Source organism: Emydura macquarii, unplaced genomic scaffold (assembly GCF_026122565.2).
Source record: "Emydura macquarii macquarii isolate MOO-44397 ecotype Brisbane River unplaced genomic scaffold, CSIRO-AGI_Emac_v2 contig_212, whole genome shotgun sequence".
Taxonomy (NCBI): Eukaryota; Metazoa; Chordata; order Testudines; family Chelidae; genus Emydura; species Emydura macquarii.
In genome coordinates, this window is record NW_027130349.1 from 3,335,973 (window position 1) to 3,355,227 (window position 19,255).

The 19,255-nt window shown below is 40.1% G+C and overlaps 1 protein-coding gene across 5 annotated transcripts in view; it reads left to right on the plus strand.

Annotated features, from left to right (window-relative positions):
- The first annotated feature begins 257 nt into the window (after positions 1-257).
- The window catches only part of SS18 (SS18 subunit of BAF chromatin remodeling complex), a 57,828-nt gene continuing 38,830 nt past the window's right edge, over positions 258-19,255 (plus strand). Inside the window, exons 1-3 of one of the 5 annotated variants that reach the window (XM_067546414.1) lie at positions 258-464; positions 2,786-2,862; positions 4,814-4,898. In XM_067546414.1, the coding sequence (XP_067402515.1) occupies positions 396-464; positions 2,786-2,862; positions 4,814-4,898 (231 nt within the window). In that variant the 5' untranslated portion in view covers positions 258-395. Of the gene's footprint in view, positions 465-987; positions 1,454-2,785; positions 2,863-4,813; positions 4,899-19,255 lie in introns of those variants that run through there. The other 4 variants (XM_067546420.1, XM_067546434.1, XM_067546411.1 and 1 more) reach the window with 4 other exon arrangements.

Sequence of the window (19,255 nt, forward strand, 5' to 3'; positions counted from 1 at the left end):
GCTCCCTGTCTCAGGGTAGGTAGGAATGTACCATAATCGCTCGGGGGAAGGGTGGGGACATGTAACGAGGCGGGCGCGCTTAAAGCGGCCGCTCCCTGCCAGTGGAGCCGCTGCTCGCTAAGCGGAGTGAGACGTTTCAGTCTTGCTAGAGTTGCCACCCGCGGCCGGAGGGACCGGAGCAGTAGTAAGGAGGCCTGTCCTCTTTCCCCCCCCCTCTTCGTGATCAAGATGGGCTGGCCCCATGAGCCGTCACGCCCCCTCCCCCTCTCGCGCTGGTGAACGTTCTCTCGGCTCGCTGCCGCCTGCTCTCTCGCTGCTGCTGCTTCCTCCCCGGCCCGGGCGTCGCTGGGCTCGCAGGCGGCGGGGGCGGCTCCTCCTCCGCGCAGGGACCCGACATGTCGGTGGCGTTCGCGGCCCCGAGGCAGCGGGCGAAGGGTGAGATCACGCCGGCCGCCATCCAGAAGGTGAGGGAGGGAGGAGTGAGTGAGGGGGGCCCGGCCGGCCGGCCCGGGGCTGCTTCCGGCCGGGCTGGAGGGCGGCGACTGGTGGGGGCTGGGCCCGAGAGGGCAGGGGGTGAAGAGGGGCGCTAGGGGCGAGTGTGTGAGTGTGTGTGTGTGTGGTGGTGGGGGGGGGGGGGTGAGGGAGGGACGCAGGACGGGCCCAGGGAGGGATGCAGGAAGGGTGGGTGCGACTGTGGAGGGGCCCTTGGGGGGGCGGGAGGTGCAGGGGGCCAAGGGTGACCTAGTTGGAGACTGTGCATTAAAACTCTCTGTCCCCTCGCACGAGGTCTCTCCTACGTGGCCAGCGAAAGCCTCTGGGCTAGGAGGCGGGTCAGCAAGTGATCTTGGTCTGTGTGCGTCTTTGAGACCTGCCCCTGTCAGTCTGTCTGGATTTGTTCTGATTATTTCGGGGCTTCTTCTCTTCGGTTATCTTGTGGTTTGTACCTGTGTGGGGTGGAAGGGAGAATAGTCCATGGGGACTGCTTGCTTTACAGCTTTTAGTCAACAGTTGGTGTTTACTAAAATAACAGTGAAGCTTCAATCAACTGTAGAGTGCAACTCTGTGTGTGCGTGCGCTGTCTGGTGTACAAACTACATCAACATATTTCATAGGACTTAATCTAGGATGAGAGAGGCACAGAGAAGAGTTCTAATCAATTTAGAAGTGGTTTTCTGTGCTTCCCCTAGCTCCCCTCTCTCTCCTGGGCGTGTGTGCTAAATAATTTGAACTCTTTTTCTCAGGCCCCGGGGTTGTACAGTAGTAGCTCAATCTTATGGCACTTCACTTCCCTCCCCCCATCCCCCACATGCACCCTTTGTGTGTCTTGTTGGGGTAATAGGTCAGACAGCTAACTCTATACTAGAGAAGTGTTCGTTGATTAATTGTCATACTTCAACTTTTTCGATAAGTAATCCTTTATAACTTTAGTCTTTGTCTAGTACTTATTGGTGAGGTAAGTAAAAATGCAGCTTCTAAATTTAGTTTTATTGATCAGATTTTTTTTTTTAATATCTTGCATGTTTAGGAAGTGGGATTATGGTTTGAGCAGAGATTTGGGACTCTGTGTGTGTCTCTAGGTACTGTTCTGGGTGCTGCTACTACCTTGGTATGCGCTTGTGTAAGTAAACAAGAATTGGGGTAGGTAGGAAAATAAGATACATGTTTCTGAAATTACAGGAGGAAAAGGTATAGCTTGTATTTGCAAAATAGTCTGTTTAAATACAGAATTATAACACCAGCAGTTAAGGTTGCACATGAAACTAACTCTGTCATTCCCTGACTTTTGTTTGCTTAATTGTACAATTTTAATATTTTTTACAAAGGAAATGTTTTGGAATCTGTTTTAGAGTCTTATAGTACTATCCATCATTGTAGTATCTGAGCACCTTCCCATTAAATTGATAATTGCTAAGTCAGTAGTAGTCTCAATGGAATCTCTGGCAGTGGCTCTTCTCCCCTTTTGGGATAAACATAAGATGATAGGAAGGAACAAGATTGAAAAAAGAAATAGCACCATGTAGAACTATTTGCCTGTAGATACTTCCAAAATGATGTCTTGGACACCATAAGAAGTTTGTGAGAAGCTTCTTGTGTGGGGGAAAACTAGGAATTATGCAACTTGTGTTTTAATGAAAAAATGCTGTAGTCACATAAATGAAAGTTAGCTACACATGTATTCACAATCATGAATACTTCTAAAATGTGAAAGAGAATTGTTGATAGAATTTTTTTATGTTCCTAGAGTGCAATTATGCTAAAAACTCATAAGTTAATCAAATCTAATCTAATTTTCCACAATGAGGTCTATTTCAAAGTATAGTTCACTTTTCTGCCCATAGCCATTTCAGTACCTATTGCTATTCTTTTAAACACAAGCATTTCATAGTAGGGGAGGGGGAGCTTTTTGTTTAAGCTATCTAAAACAAATTTCTGTGCAGAAACCAGACTTGGAAAATGAAAACTTTTGGAAAATTATAGGCAATTGTGGCAAGGGGGGAGTAGGAGTTAGAAAGGATATGTTTTTGCGGCCTTAACTATTGCAATGACTTAAATCCAAAACCATAAACTAAAAGCTATAAACCAAATGGAGGGTTAAAAGTGTAGTAGGAGGAAAAAAATCTACAAATGGTCTGTTCAAAACAAAGTAAGAAACTTTTTTCTTAAAGCACTTGTTAAATCATGATGATGATGATGTGGTGAGGATGGCACAGATTGCTCTCATTTTTAGTTCACTTACATCAAAAGGGTGTGAAACTTATTGCAAACTTCTGTTTTATTATTTCAGATGTTGGATGAAAATAACCATCTTATTCAGTGTATAATGGACTATCAGAACAAAGGAAAGACCTCAGAATGCTCTCAGTAAGATTTTAATCTCCATGTATTTTGTCCTTGGTGATATCAGTAATTTAACTGGAAACCCAATCTGTTTAAATCTGCTCACTGGAGAATAGTGCTAGTGAGCATACAAAAACATTGCTAATGATAGTGCACCTTTGACTTTAAACTGGTATATGAAGATCATTAACATTTCCTTCTGTAGAAATATAGAAGTGCTGTTTTTAATTTATTAGTATACACCTACGGTGAGGTGGGATAAAAATTAAGGGATTTCATAACAAAAATGTATAGACTTTTCTGTTGTATATGTCAGTGCCTTGATTGTTTTGGGGAGGACTTAGATTGCTTGCTTCAAACCTTCCCTAGTCATTCAAAGTAGTAGGGGGACGAGCTGACAGTATTTTGAAGGCTCTATTTTGGAAACATATCCAAGAACTTCATACTCTTCCAAAATAGTCAATTTCTGCCTTAAAGACTATGTATCATGACTAGCCTGGTTTTTGGTGAAGAAGTATTGGATGCATCATCCTCTGGAGTGAGTCAATACTGATCTTACACTTTGTTTTGGAATGTTTCTAATTGAATCACCCCTTCCTCTTGAGTCTGAATGCATTAACTATAAGTACTGCTAGGCCCAGAGAGTGCGGGATATGGTGTGTGATCATCAGCTGCTTTCTGCCAGTGGGCCAGCTCCCTTTGCTGTCTGGGTTGCTCCACATCTCTGGTGAGCACCACCTCAATTAAGGATTATGCCTGTGCCTCTGCGTGTAAGATATAAGTGACATCAGCAGGTGTAAGTGAAAATCAGAAGTGTCAATCTTTCTTCTGGGCTACTGGGGAAGCACTCTGCAAGGCCTTCTGTGCTCTGTGTCACAATGGGGCCAAATTCTGCCCCATGTTAATTTACTGTCTTGCCATTAAATACCCTTCATTCCTATTCCTCTTGAACAATGAATTCTGCAGCAAAACGTTGAAATCTGTGGTATCGTGGAAAATTGCCAGATTCTACAGCCATTCAGCCATGGAGTCCTGAGTGAGATGACTAGGATTGTGCATGCCTCTGAACGACTGTTTCAGGCTTTTTGCAGACCCCATAGATATTGGCTTTCAGGGTTATCTTTGCAACCAAGCCAAGGGCTGAAACTTAGCCGTGGTCTACACTTACCTCGTGATTCGGCGGTAGTTACGCATAGTAGTTTGCATAACTCACTTCGACTGCTCTGCTACCCTTTTGCGCACTGTCTACACTGCGCTGCGCTGTTCCCGTCGATGCAGCGCTAACGCTTCGAGTGGGTGGTTTTACTGAGTTGACTTCCTGATCGATTGAGCGGGTCTACACTGACCACTCAATCGATCCAGAAAGATCGATCTGGCAGCAGCTAATTTGCTGCTGTCAGTATAGACATGGCCTTAATTTCCCTTTTAAAAAAAAAAAAAAAGAAGCCAAGACACTAGAGCACCATTCTGCAGCAAGGGTGAATTCGGTGGTAAATTGTGGAATACATGGGGCCCTGATTATATGATGCTTAATCTGATTATATGATCTTTTGCTGCTGGGTGCATGAGAAGAAGAGAGAAATGAGCTGTCTGTTGCTAATACCTGTGCCTCAAGCAGCATCAAATGATTACGTATGGGCTCATACACAACACATTTCCTGAGTGGCTAAACTGGAGCAGGGCATGAAACAGACAAGAACAATGTCACTCTGCTGCTGCTTCAGTCGTAGTTACTAGTAAAATGTGCCTGAGAGATACTGACACTTTTTTGCAAGGGAATTGTGAAAACATGAGGAGGTCAGGGAAGTATGGAAAGCTTGGGATTCCTGTAACTATCCCCATAACTTCTTAATGTCAGGTACAGTGATGTACTGAAATCAATCTATGTATATTAAAAGGAAGTGAATTTAAATACTGTTCTGTCCTTAGCTTTTTATTCTCTGTTGGACATGTCTTGCTCTGTTCATTTTGATAGGTATCAGCAGATGTTGCATACAAACTTGGTCTACCTAGCCACTATAGCAGACTCCAATCAAAACATGCAGTCTCTACTACCAGCAGTAAGTACCTTTATGTAAAACACTATAAACTGAGGCAGTTGTTTCCATGTGCACTCTTGATACTGTGAGAAGGTACTTGCAGATGGCCCAAGATTTGAATGGTTGAGAGTTCCTTGGGTGTGAAAAATAAGGTCTTTTCACATAGCTCCTTGGGGCCAGTAACTCATGCTGCTGGAGTCTTGATATCTAAAGAAAGATAGGTGCTATGATTAAAAATGGCACACAGATGCCCCTGGTGTTACTCAGTGGAAAGCCCCTATATCTTCTCAACTAAGGATTCAGAAGTGTGAGAGTGGTCATCCAGCTAGTGTAGCCAGTTCCTACACTAATGCTCCTCCCACCTTCCAAACTTTTTTATGAAGAGGTGGGGGTGGAAGGATGATTGCTAGAGTGTGGTGCTCTCTGGCAATCTCAGCTGATGTAAATTAGGTCAGCCCCCTGCTCTAGCTGGCTGTAATCCACTACAGGACTGAAGCTGGGGCAGACTGGCTACCTGATGTCTTCTACCCCTCTTGTGCCAATATGTGATTATGTAATTAGACCATATCATGGCTACACAAAGGAGTCAACTAAGATTGCATAGGCTACTTTACTATTTCCTGGATATTCAGTGCTTCAGTTTATAACTTTTTAATGTTCGTTGAAAATTGTTTTTATTCTATTCACAGTTGTTAAAACATAGACTTGCAGCTTTTTTCAGTTAAAGTGCTAACTGTTCCTGTTTCCTCTTCAACCTAGCCATGATTAATGGACTGACTTCTGCCATAGTAAGGGAAAGGCAGGAGAGTGAAGAGTGGTGACTATAATATAGTAGCCTGCTACCTCTTAACTTTCCATGCCAAACTTCCACCTAACATAGCTCCAATCAAAAAATCTGATTTGAGTCCTTGTGAAGAACTGCAGGGGGTTCACTGCATTTTTAGTATTGTAACTCTTTGAAATTAATATATAGTTTTTCCCAATATGTTTTGTTTCACTTCTGTAACACAAAGGTAAACACATCCATTTCCAGATAACCCATTTTAGTTGGTGAAAATAGGTAAATTACTATTTCTTCGGGCTCTGGAGAAGTGTGCTCCCATGGTGAAGCATCCTTACAATTGAGTACCTAGAGGACTACAGAAAAGCTACCTCATTGTGTTCAACTCAAACAGTGCCTCTGTAGGCTTTTTTCGTAAAGCTACCCTTGTAATATCCTATTGGAAAAGTAAAATTTTATCTTCACTAGAGCCACTCTAATTAAGAGGTCTGTGTGTAGTAGGCAATTAATACATCAACCCCCTTCATTTCTGGAGACCTACTGTAGATTCATAACCTGGTTTTGGTCACAAGTGGAAATGAGTTTGACCTAATCCTGGTCCCTAGTGGACACTTCCCTGTTTGCACAACTGGATGTGGCGGTGACTGAGATAGGAGGAGGGTTGCAGGTCAGTACTGAGGAGCGTTTCTAATGCTGTATGGGGAAGCTTCCACAATAGTTTTAGCTAGTTGTTTTTCTTTTTCTTTTATGACTGCTACACTTAAGGAAAAAAACAATTTCTTGGTTGCCTTTTTTAAAAAAGCTAGTTTCATTTGCTGTAATAACAAATGTAATTTCATTCTCCTGTAAGTGCGTTTAAGTTTTCAGCCACATCTTTAAGGGTTTGGTTTGTTATGTGGTAACTTGACCAGATAATGGAGAACCATTCACTGGATATTTAGAATTAATGTTTTCATAGAGAGAGATGCCTGATGCTGAATACAGCTTTTTTTTTTTTTTTTTTAAACCTAAATATTACCAAACTGAAAAGGGGAGAAGTAACTTTAGCCAGAAAGGCTTTCAAAGAATCAAATGGTTGTAATTGCAAGTGTTCCACACTTTATTTCTTCTTGGTCTCTATCCAAGAACAGATTAGGCCCAACCTTGCTTAGGTTGAGATCTGATAAGACCACGGGGGGTGGGGTGGGGCGTGTGTGTGTGGGTGTGTGGTTTTTTTGTTTTTGTTTTTCTTATGGCCACAAGTCATTGATCATTTTGTTACTGTGTTTATTTAAAGTCCTAGCAGCAACTCCATTAACCCACCAGGAAAGGCATCAGAGATGTAAACCTTTACTTTTTTATGGTAAAATTAAGATAAAGTAGTCCTAGACCACTAGCTATTGAATAGTTCTCCATCTAACTATTAACCAGGCTTGAGCCTGGTTATCTTCAAAAGCCAATTAAAATCTGAGCCATTCACGTTGGTAAAGGTGTATTCTTTTAAGAAACCAGATCCTGTCTTTTCAAATGTCGCTTGTTCTGACACAATTAGTAATTCCAGCAATAAATTTATATCTGAAGTGTCAATGCATCACACTTTTAACTTGTGAAACTATATAAAATGCTGCATGAATGACAAGCTGAAAAAGTTGAGTGGGTTTATTTTGGCTAGAATAGGATGTAGTTGAGCAGTGCTAGCACAAAGTAAAAGCCATGTTTTCTAGGTGTATAGACTTGCTGAACTAGACAAAGAAAGACTGGACCTAGTACTATATTGCTTTTCTAATGTGTGAACAGCCCAGCTGTGTCTCAGCCCCTCTGCTCACACACTTCGTTTTGTCATTGAAGTCAGTGTGTCTAGCCCTTTCTTCTGCATTACCCTCTGTCGGATTCCAAATGCTTTTGCTTTATTTGTGTGTTATGCACACTGTCAGACACCAAAGCAGAAACACAGCTTCCTGTGCTATCTATATGTGATGTATGTCTTCCAGAGTGAGGAGCAGACTAGCCAAGTTTAGAGTATCCTTTTCCTATCTCAAGATAAAATGGAGCCTATGGCTATAGGGAACAAGACACACCTTTCCTATATACCAAACGGTGACATGGTGTAGGAGTGGATCTACCACCCTAATCTATTAGAGTGTGATGAAAGAAGAGTGGTCCTCCTGGAATGGGGAAGGAAATTATACTAAGGGGAGCAACAGTGGAGTGAAGTAACATTTGTGTTGGCTGTGGATGAAGAGGTGCTATAGTGGGTGGGGGAAGCAGTGGTGATATATCCAGGCTCACATCATCTTTGCAAACATCCTGGATTATTTTAAATGACATGACATCAGTGGTGTTAAACCCTCCATTGCCCAGAACAGGAAGTCAGATGTAAGAAAGGAACCTGCCCCCCCGGCCCTTGATCTAATGGAGGAAAGAGTGGTGGGGCTACTCTGGGATATCCCTTCTACTTGACCATGGTGGCATCAAGCCAAGCATGGTAGAATTGACCTTTTGGACTCTGCTGCCTTTTGCTTGGACACTTGCAGGGATCCTCCTCTGTTCCCTTGACAGCAGTGGACAGTAGTAGAGCTGAATGGTCTGTCCAGTACTATGTGGGGTATGCTCCCCAAAAGGGGTGTGTGAGAGGCATGTGTAAAGAGTGGGCTGAGGTCTCAGATTGGAATGTGGATTTATGAACAGAGGCCCAAGACTGCTGTTTTCTTCCCAAGGTAAGAAGGGGCAGTTGGAAAGCTGAGGGACAAGCAGTAGTGAACAATGGCCAGAGAGGCAGTTGGAGGTAACTTGTGTGTCTGAAATTTGGAAAAAAAGCAAAACATGGAACTAATAGGTATACTCATCATCACTCTGACTACTTTGCTTGTATATTGCATCTCTGACCCCTTCCTCTGATTGTCTTTCTAGACTCAGTTCTTGTTCCTGTGCAGTATCTCTATTACAAAATGTGTTAAGTAAAAATGGATTTTCCTGCCCCCATTCCTTCTTTGAGCTCATAGTTTCTTTACAAAAAACCCCAAACTTCTTGTCTTTGTCAAAACGTGACTGTTCAGCTTTTGGAAAAAATTAAAGGGAACTCTTCTATGCATCTTGGTTCTGAAACTTTTTGTTTTGAGAATAAATGTGCAGCCCTTCTTCTCCCTTCCCCCCCCAAATTGTTTGGCTCTGTGTTCTACTTTCCAGAATGTCTACTGAGTTCCTTGCAGATGCAGTCATTGTCCCTTTCCTGTTGTACAGTGAAACCTGTAGCTGAATATTCAGGGCATTTCACTTCATTGCATTCTTACCAATGCAACATGTACATGCTCAGCGTTCAGTTTAAAAAGTGTCATAACTTCACCCCCTTTAATGAAGAAGAAACTATATATTCTGCATTTGGAGTGACTGTTTTCCCCCTCAAAAAGAAGCTATTTGAATTTCTAAAGTACTAAGAAAAACTTTGAAAGTCTATCTCAAATCTCTTTATCTTCCTTATCACATACTCAATGGGGAAAAGAGTTTTAATAAAACAATGAGAAAAATGTGTGTATCGTAAGCATGAGAAACTTGACTCCTGAAACTAACACATTTTTGGAGGCAGTGATGTATTATCATATCATGCATCTCATTTAAAGTCAAATATGGGAATTCTGCCTATAAAAGATCAACAGAACAGGGCCTCTGCTGTCAATAAGTGCAAAAAGCTTTAAATGCACAGGCATGGTTGCTTTGTCCAAAAATCCAGACTGCTGCAGCAGCCACTGAAATATCAGTTGCTTCTAAAGTAACTTCTTCAAGAAGAGAAACAGCTAACACTACACCCAGCACCTGTATAAACTGTTAAGTTTTTCAAGCCAAATTAATGATTGTTGTATTGGCTAAAAAGCTGTGGAAATAGATATGTATGCAGTCCTTTCATAAGTAAGAATGCTTTGGTTCTAAAAGCTATTGTTGATTATAATACAAACGTCTATTCATGTAGGTCCTCTTCATGCAAAAGATCTCAGACATCTCTACCAGTTGCTTCATCTGCAACCTTAATATACCAACTTTTTGGGTACAATGTATCAGAACATAGCAGCACTCTAACATTTTAGGAGGGAAAGTGGAGAATAAAATTCTGCTCACTGAAAGTTCTGTATTTAAATTGAATGTGGAAATTGCCAAAACTATAATTGACTATGTGAAGGTTAAGACCACTGCTTTATAAAAAGTGTGTTACAGTTCTGAAAGGAAGACTACAGTAGTAAACTATTAAATTCTAATCACTATTTAACTGTAAAGATCTAATCAGTTAAAGAATGAAACCTTAAATGTAGTTTAAAAACAAAACTTTTAAAACCTTGAATAAGCGGTGACCAGATATGACCCTCTGTAGGTCTCATAATATTCTAGGTACTATAGCATACATTTCACTAGGTGTATGTCTGAGCATCAGTCTTGATTCTAAGTATCTGTAGGAGGGTAGATGTTAATGTGTGGTTTAAAAAGGCAAATGAACAAAGGAGGTAAGGCCTGCTAGCCTCTGGTATTGCACTGCCAGGGGCTATCAGCTTTTTATAAAAGCTGTCATGAAATTCACTGGTTGTTCATTCAGCTTCCAAATAGCTGAGAACAAAGATGGTAAAGGTGTAGTTCATGGCTTCTGGGGGTATGTCAGAAGACTAGTCAGGTTAATAAGTGTTGTTATTGCTCTGTTACAAAGCTTTCTAAGAGCAGTGTAAATAAACTTTAAAAAACAAAACAAAACACCAAAACATTTACTAGAGGGAATGCTATAACCATAGCATGCAGAATGCTGGAAAATATAGCAAAACAAATGATATATAACAGTAGTACTCCTAAAATATCAGAACAGCCATACTAGGTCAGACTAATGTCCATCTAGTGCAGTATCCTGCTTTCTGAAAGTGGCTAAGGCCAGGTGCTTCAAAGGGATGCAGAACAGATAATCAAGTGCTCCATCCCCCTGTCGCCCATTCCCAACTTCTGGCAAACAGAGGCTAGGGACACTTCAGAGCATGGTTTTACATCCCTGCCCATCCTGGCTAATAGCCACTGATGGACCTATCCTCCATGAACTTGTGTAGTTCTCTTTTTTTTCTTTTCTTTTTTTTTTGAACCCTGTTATAGTCTTGGCCTTCACAACGTCCTCTGGGAAAGAGTTTCACAGATTGACTGTGTTGTGTGAAGAAATACTTCCTTTTGTTGGTTTTAAACCTGCTGCCTGTTAATTTCATTTGGTGACCACTAGTTCTTGTATTATGAGAAGGAGAAAACAACACTTCCTTATTTACTTTCTCCACACCAGTCATATCCCCCCTTCATCGTCTCTTTTCCAAGCTGAAAAGTCCTACTCCTATTAATCTCGCTTCATATGGAAGCTACACCATGTCTTTTCTGTACCTTTTCCAAGTGAGATGGGGTGACCAGATCTCCATGCAGTATTCAAGACTGGGGTGTACCATGTATTTATAAAGAGGCAATATGATATTTTCTGTCTTGTTTATCCCTTTTCTAATGATTCCCAACATAATCTGCACAAAGAATGAGTTCATCTTTTGAAAAAGGAAGGAAAGGCCTTGAAATGTACCTACATATTACTGTGATGGATGGTGGTGAATATGTGTATTCTCATCAATACAGAGTCCACGGAGCAGTTCTTGAATATGCAACTACCAATACTGTTAAGTGCTTTAAAAACCTACAGTGGTAAGTTAGATGCTGCTAGTTAGCAACAGTCAGTGTTAAAAAAATTAGGATGGGCAAAATATAAGTATAGTTCAAAACAAAGAGCAGTTTTCCTATTGTGTTCTGAACAAGCAAGTGATGGAGCAGCCTTGCTCAGGATATTTCAATAATCAAGGCTCATGCTTGTGTTTATGTTGATGCTATATGATTTAATTCTATAGATAATTTTTTAAATCAAGTAATTAAGAAAACATTTAGGATCTGAGGGAAAGCTGAGAATGATCAGAGCATCTTTAATGTAAGATTTTTAAACTGGCTCACTTCCTTCCTCCACCCGCTTCACTCAGTGCTAAAGTGATAACGAAAACTGAGAGGTAAGCCTCATTATACAAACTATTTCTACTCAACAGTCACATTTATCTTGATGAGACAGAGGATGAGAACTCTGGTATATTCAAGGTGCTACTATAGTAAAAGCAAGCATTTTGTCAGAGCAGAGACTGAATTTGAATTCCCCCTGTGTTTAGAAGTGATCTCATTAAGAGATTTTGTATTTATTTTGCATAACATGTAGCCATGATCTCTCCAGGTGGGATACTACATTTCAACTTTTTATTGATGACACACAATTGCTTATTGCGACATACTGACTAGCTCCTGGATATGGCTGGAACCACTAATTCTATCTTTATATAGTCCTCAAGCACCAGGCTATAGTCCAATCATATCAAATCCTGCTGAGGGGCCAGTGTGTTCACAATGGCCAGCTGATCCCATTCTAAAAGCAGCAGATCACTTACAGTAATTTTTCCCAGATATTTCATGTTTCTAGTAGTTTATGATTTAACACTTTTACCGGGGTCAAAACCTTTAATTCCTTATGACTTCTTCATATTTAAATTTATGGTTTGGGTATGGTGTTCAAAAGAGAACCAGTTCATTACAAACGACCCATCGGATTCCTTTGGCTGAGTGTGAAGGGAGAATACTGCATCTGTTAATCCCAGCAAACAGCAAAACTCCTATCATGTCAAGACATAAAATGAATCTATGAGCGGTAAAGGACTTTTGGAAGACATTTTTAAAAAACAAGGCTGTAAGCAACATTACAAAGATGCCTGTAAACTGAGTTTAGTAGGCCCTTCATCTTACCATTTGGTGCCTGATTACCTACTGTGCTATCCCCATTTTATGCAGGCCTGTCTGTTTGGTACTAAGGGAGTTACACTGGTGTAAAGTGGAGAATTGGGCCACTGAGGTTTTTAAAAATCTCAAACCTTCATCATGCAGGCCATGAGTTAGCTCAGGAGTACCATGGACTCCCAGGATTCAGCAGTTTGTCCATTCTGCTTCAGAGAGCCTTGTTTTCTCTAATCACTGAGATTCCAGATCACTGTCTTAAATCTAATTCCCATGCTCTGTCTTATGTGATCTCAAATTCTTCAGAAGCAATCATGGAGTCTTCCACAATATCAAAATGTTTGCACAATAAATCTTTCTACTGGTATCTTAGATCTTATCTATGCTATGAGGTGTGCCAGTATATCTACACAGGCAAACCCTCCCAGGGGAGTTGCATTGTATACCAGTAAAAGAACATTTTTTGTTGGTATAGTTTATACCATTCCCTGAAAGAAATGAACTGTACTAGCAAAAGACCTTCTTTACTGGTACAATGGTATCTAGACTATGGCTATTATGACAAAGCCACACACACATGCTGCTTCTGCCACACACCCCAAGCACCTGACATCCCTATGCAGACAAATCTTTTATGTATAGATCAGGCCTTAAACTCAGTAATAGCCTTAAACCAAGCACCTTCTGCTCTGCAACTATGTAGTTTCTTCTTGGGGCATCAAGAAGGCTATGTGTCTTGAAGAAAGCCTTTTTAAAAACAGGTTTATTGTTTGGAAATGCCATCTGATCTGGAGGCAGTCCAAGTTTTCTCCCAATTCAATATTCTAGGGGGACAAGACCAGTTTTTTAAAAACAGAAGTGAACCATCCATTATTCACTGCTGCCATAGAACATCCACACATACATCCAGTGTTGATTCTCAAGTGTGCCCTAAGTTAACTTATTGTCTGTAGAAATAGAAATGTCTTAAAGGAAGCTTTATTAAATATCTTATGTTAATTGTATTCATAACATCTGCATCTAACAGCAGATTAGAGCCTAAAATATAACCAGTTGCTATCCTGATTTCATATTGTTTTTAACAGCAGAACTGGTTGTTCTGCAAACATTAAAAGTATTCTAATATTAAAGTTCTTCGGGTTGGTCAACTGATTGTAATGATGAAATATACTGTGTACATGTTGAACATTCTATCCAAGTATTACATCAAAGTTCTCTTTTAATATTAAAAGTATTAATATAAAAGCAGTCTGGAAATTGGTTGTCATTCTTACTTTGGATTTCCTTACTACTGCTGTCACAACTGATATAACTTTTCAGTCAGATTATCACCAGCAGCGTGATGATAAATTATGTTAAATTATAAACATTTTCAGAGCTAGGTATGATTACAAATGCTTCTTGTTATATGAAAACAAATCACATTATTCTGAAAAAAAGGATGCTGTTTTTTCTTTAACACTTCCTACAAGAAGATCCTGTTTTTTCTTTGAAAGTAGCATATAAACATAACCACATTTACATTTCTTTCTGATTCAAATCTCAGTAGTTTAGTCCTTTTGTCATTTTATCTCCAGCTCTCACACCTCACTAAGTGCTCTGCAGATACCATTGCCACCTATCAAGAGAATAAACAGAGGCTACAATATTAACAGTAGATTACAGGTTAGGGTAACTCATGGAATGGGAAATCTTACATTACAGAGAATTGTGCTTCAGAGGCCTGAAAAATAAGAAAATTATTAAATCCTCATTTAGTTCCATTTCTCTTCTGCCCAGAGAAAGATGGGAAAATATTTGTTTACAGTGCATATAAAATAATAATAATAAAAAAACTCTAAAAGGGTTACAGGAAGAACAAGTATTTCAAAGAATACTTTAAAATATGTTTTTGCATACCCTATAGCTTAGCAATAAAGTGTTTTAGCAGGATTTAGCAATGCATATTTCCTCTCCTACATTTTTTTAACCCTTCTAAAGTCTGCTAGAGTTAGTCTTATGTCTCAGCTATTTCTTGGTTCAGTAATAAGCAAAGGCTAAATAAATAAATAAATGTCTCAGCCTTGTTTGACTTGGTCAATGCTCTGCAAACAAGTCTTTTGTCCTTTACTGATGGCAGGAAAGATATAATAATTCTGGTTGATATGAGTGAGAGTCATAACAGAAAATTCTAGATTTGCACTTGTTTTCCGCTTTAATTTTCTCCTGTATTAGAACCTTGAAGAAAATCTCACTACAGCTTTGAAAAGTGCTGCATGACTGTTAGCATGAGGGCACAGTTCAGAATGACTTTGGCTTCCCTAATTTACTGCTGTCGTATAATTAAAATAGAACTGTATCCTAAAATACTGAATTTCATTCCAATTTGTAATTGGAATAAAATCAACATGGACTCTCATTCCTTTCTGCACTTAATCTTGAAAAAATCCTTTCACGCCAAGCTGCTTTCACCCTTATTCTCTCCAGATCTGAACTTCCTCTTAGTATGAACTTACACTAAGACTGAGTATGAAAGTGACTTGGCTTCATGTTGAGCCAGTCTGTGTTTTTCAAAGAAATAAAATTAATTAACTTGGAAGATGTTTAATGTTTCAGAATTTAATAATGTGAAGTCAATTTGTATTTAAAATAAGTTCTTTCTATTTGGTGTGTTGGTGTTTGTCTGACTGGAGGTGGTCAAGATGCTTATAGTTGACCTAACTTGTGAAAGAAGGATTGAAGCCACATGATGTAAATTTCATCATGTTTTAAAAAACAGAAGCTTATAGCTTAATATTAAGCAAAAAGGTTTAATACTTAATAGTATTAGTCTGATGGCTGGTTAAATTATTATTGAAGGAGGCTGGAAAATAGTTGGCTACCTGTTAAATAAGGTCCCACTATTTGTAGTATCACATACAGGGACATGGATGTTGCTATAGTAGATCAGACCAGTAGTCCATCTAGTTCAGTATCCTTCCTCTGGCAGTGGTCAGTACCAGATGCTCCAGAGGAATGTGCTAGAAACCCCATAATGGATAATTATATCTGCAGGGGGAATTTCGACCTAATCCCCATCAGTTAGTGGTTGACTTGTGCCTTGAAGTATGAGGTTTTGTGTTATCATTATCTGTATGCATGTGTAATTGTTTTTTGAATCCTACTTACCTCTTTTTCTTAATACTTTGTCAATGCGTTCCTCAGGCAGTTTATGCATTGCATAAAAAGGAATTTCCCTTTTTCAGTTATATTTTTGTTTCCTTTTGGTTTCACTGAATGTCCCCTTTTGTGCTATGAAAGGGTAAATTGGAGTTCCTGATTTAGCTGCTCTGTATCATTCATTAGATTGTATTGCTATCATATCCCTTTGTATTTGTCTCCTCTCTAAATTTAACAATCAATCTTTTCAACCGCTTCTCATATGAAAGATTTTCCAAGTCTGTAATCATCTGTTGCCTATCTCTGGAGCTCTTCTGTTTCTCTTATATATTTTATGGGATGGGGTGACCAAAACTGAATGCAGTATTCCACATGAGGGCTACCATTAATTAATATAATGGCTTTATATTTTTTCAGAATTATTTTCTTATCCCATTCCTAATACATCTAACGTTTTCTTTTCTTGTTTTATGATTGCCTCTGCATTTTGAGCAGTTTTTCACTCAGTTGTTTACAGTGATCTCCAGGTCTTTTTCCTGAGTAATTACAGGAAAGTTAGAATCCTGCAATATTTGAGTAGCTCAAATAATTCCTTTCAATGTACATTACCTTATATTTATCCATATTGAATTTCATCTGCCATCATACTGCTTATTCCTTCCTCACAGCCCTCTCTAGAGTTGAATAATCTAAAGAATTTTGTATCATCTGCAAATTTTGTCAGCTATATGCCCCCTTTTTTCATTACATTATTAAATAGATGAAACACCAGTTCTACAGAACCTTGGTGCATCCCACTAGTAGTCTTTTTCCATGTTGTAAATTTACCACTTATTTCTGTTCTTAACCAATTTCTGATCCATGACTGTATGCACATCAGGACTACTTAGTTTCCTCAGTAGACTCTTGTGAGGGACATTGCTAAAGGCTTTTTGAAAGTCTAAATAAATGGAGTCAGTTAGTTCTCCTTTATCCACTTTTTATGTTGACACATTCAGAGAATTTTAGTAGATTAGATAGACATGATTTCTCTCTATAGAAGCTGTGCTAAATTGTCCTTATCCTGTGTCCATCTTGGTGTTTTCTAATTTAGTTTTTAATTATTTCAGTCAGTTTAGCTGATACTGAAGTATAAGGCTCACCCTGTCTGCAATTCCTAGGATCAGCTGTAGTGCCTTTTTTAAAAAGATAGCTATACCGCATGTTACCTTTCAGTCCACTGACAGAGTAGTGTATTGTAATGAGAGATTGTTTATGTTAGCAGCTTGGACACTTAATTCTTGACTTCCTTCCTTCAGAACTGTTGAATGAATGTTATTTGGTTCTGTTATTGCACTTTCATTTAGCAGTTTTTCTCTAGCATCTCCTCCTGGCATTTCAATTTCTGACAGTAGCACATTGTTTTCTTCTGAAAAGAATGGGTCTGAGGTGCATTTTCCCTAGTATCTTCTGTGATGAAGACTGTTGCAAATAAATCCGCTTGCAGAGGAGCTATGTCTTTATTTTCCTTAACTGATCCCTTAACTTCCTGGTAACTCCCAGTGAATCTTCTAGTTCTTTCACTGGGTCCTGTTTCTGATATAATTCTTTATGTATAAGGTTTTGGGTCCTTGATTATTTTCTCAAATTTTCTCTTAGCCGTTCTAGTTTATATCTTTATGATCTTTTCTATTGGCTTCACTAGAGTAGGATTTCCATTTTCTGAAGTACTGTAACTATTTGGTTCAAATAGTCTTGGGAACCTTGTGATTTAGCCATGCTTTCCCCCCCTTGCCTTCCTATCAGTTTTTTCTTGCTTAGAGGTATGCAGACCTCTGTGGCTATTGTTATATTTCAGCTATATTACAAATGCCACCACAAGGAATTCAGCACTTCACTCTTAATTATAGTCTAGCTTGACAATAATCTTCATCCTGAAAGTGCTGCATAAGCATTAAGTTTGCTAATGATTTACAGTTGGAATTAAAAAGATTGAGAAAAAGTTAATCTTTATCTGGGAAAGTGTTAACAGGAAAAAAATGGCATAGTTTGTTTGTTCTTTCTAACTTTTGTGGTTCTGTTTGGCACTGCCCTGAGAGAGCTCTTCCTGTACTATGGACTGGTCTACATGACACAGTTGGTCGAGGTAAGCTGCCTTACGTTGACCTAATTATGTCAGTGTCTACGCTAAAGCCTTCCTCCTGCCAATATAAGTGCCGTGCTGGCAGGGACAGGGAGGTGAGAAGCCCTGGGTGTCCTGTTGGGAGCCCGGGAGTCTGTGGTACAGCCAGGATCCTAGCAGGGAGCTACCAGCAGAGCTGAGAGACTGGACTCTCAGCTCCCCACACTGCCCCTCTTAGGTTGGTGGAAGTGCTCCTGGTGAGGATGCACACCACTGACCCCCAGGAGGGTCACATGGACATGCGGTGCTGTAAATTGACCTAATGTAGATTGACTTACGTTTCTAGTGTAGACATACCCTATGTTATGCTCTGGGTTGCAGCTATTTATACACAGCCAATGAGCACTATCTTGGTGCCCCACATATTCCAAAAAATCAATCCATCTAAAATAAAATGAAAAATAAAATTTTAAATTTGCTGCTTTTGTGTCTATCCACGTCAAATATTTTTTAGGAAGTTTGCTCGATTCAGAAAGAGTTCCACAACCTGCTAGTGAGTAAAGGTCAGCCTCTTGAAGTAGAAGGAAGCCTGAACTGACCTAAGAGGCCTTCCCTCCTCCCCTTTCTTTAATAGAGGAGGAAGATCAAGTAGAATGGTAACTGCTTTGCACTCGTTACCCCCTCCTGCTGTTTTTGCTGCAGTGGGAGGTAAGTTGGTTGTGAAAGACCACCTTTTTGCTTCTTTGTCATTATAGAGGAAGGAGAAGGGTCTTAGTAGGGAAGCCATCTCCTTCACTGCTTTTTTCTTCCTCTTGGTTACTGGAAGTACATTAGTGCTGGCCTCCCAGGGTGCAGAGATATCTGTCTAGAAAGAAGAATTTTAGCAGACTTCCTAAATAAAGTGTGAAAAAACTAACTGCCCTCTTCTCTGAAAAATGAGGGGTAGCTACTTATATCCATTTTTTTAAGCCAGTGACCACTTCCAGCTCTATCTTCTTCTGAATGTCCTGATGAATAGATATAGTGAAGGGAAAGAGAGGGCTGCAGAGGAATTAACCCCCAGGAAGTCACCCCTTGGTTACCTTTTTGTTTCTTTCTGTAAAGAGAATCTGGCAAAATAACCGCATACCTGTGTCACAGGAGAGCGTGCCTCAGAGCATGGTAGCCTACATGGGGTATGGTGGTGGTCATCTAGGGAGCCCCAGATGAGAGAGTCTTAGGCTTGGTCTACACTTACCTGGCATTCGATGGCAGTCCACGGGAGTTACGAAGCTACGCAGAGTAGCTTGCGTAACTCCCGTCGACAGCTGTTCTTCTGTTCTGCGTGGTGTCTTCACTGCACTGTGCGTTCCCGTCGACGCAGCACTACACCACTTGAAGAGGTGGTTTTAGTACATCAACTTCCTGATCGATTGAGCGGGTCTACACTGACCACTCGGTTGATCCAGATAAGTCGATCTGACTGTGATGACTTTGCTGCCATCAGTGTAGACATACCCTTAGGCCTCTCATAGTCGAGAGCATTTTTAGCCCACAGAAGGCATTTGGCTGAGGTGTACAAGGGGG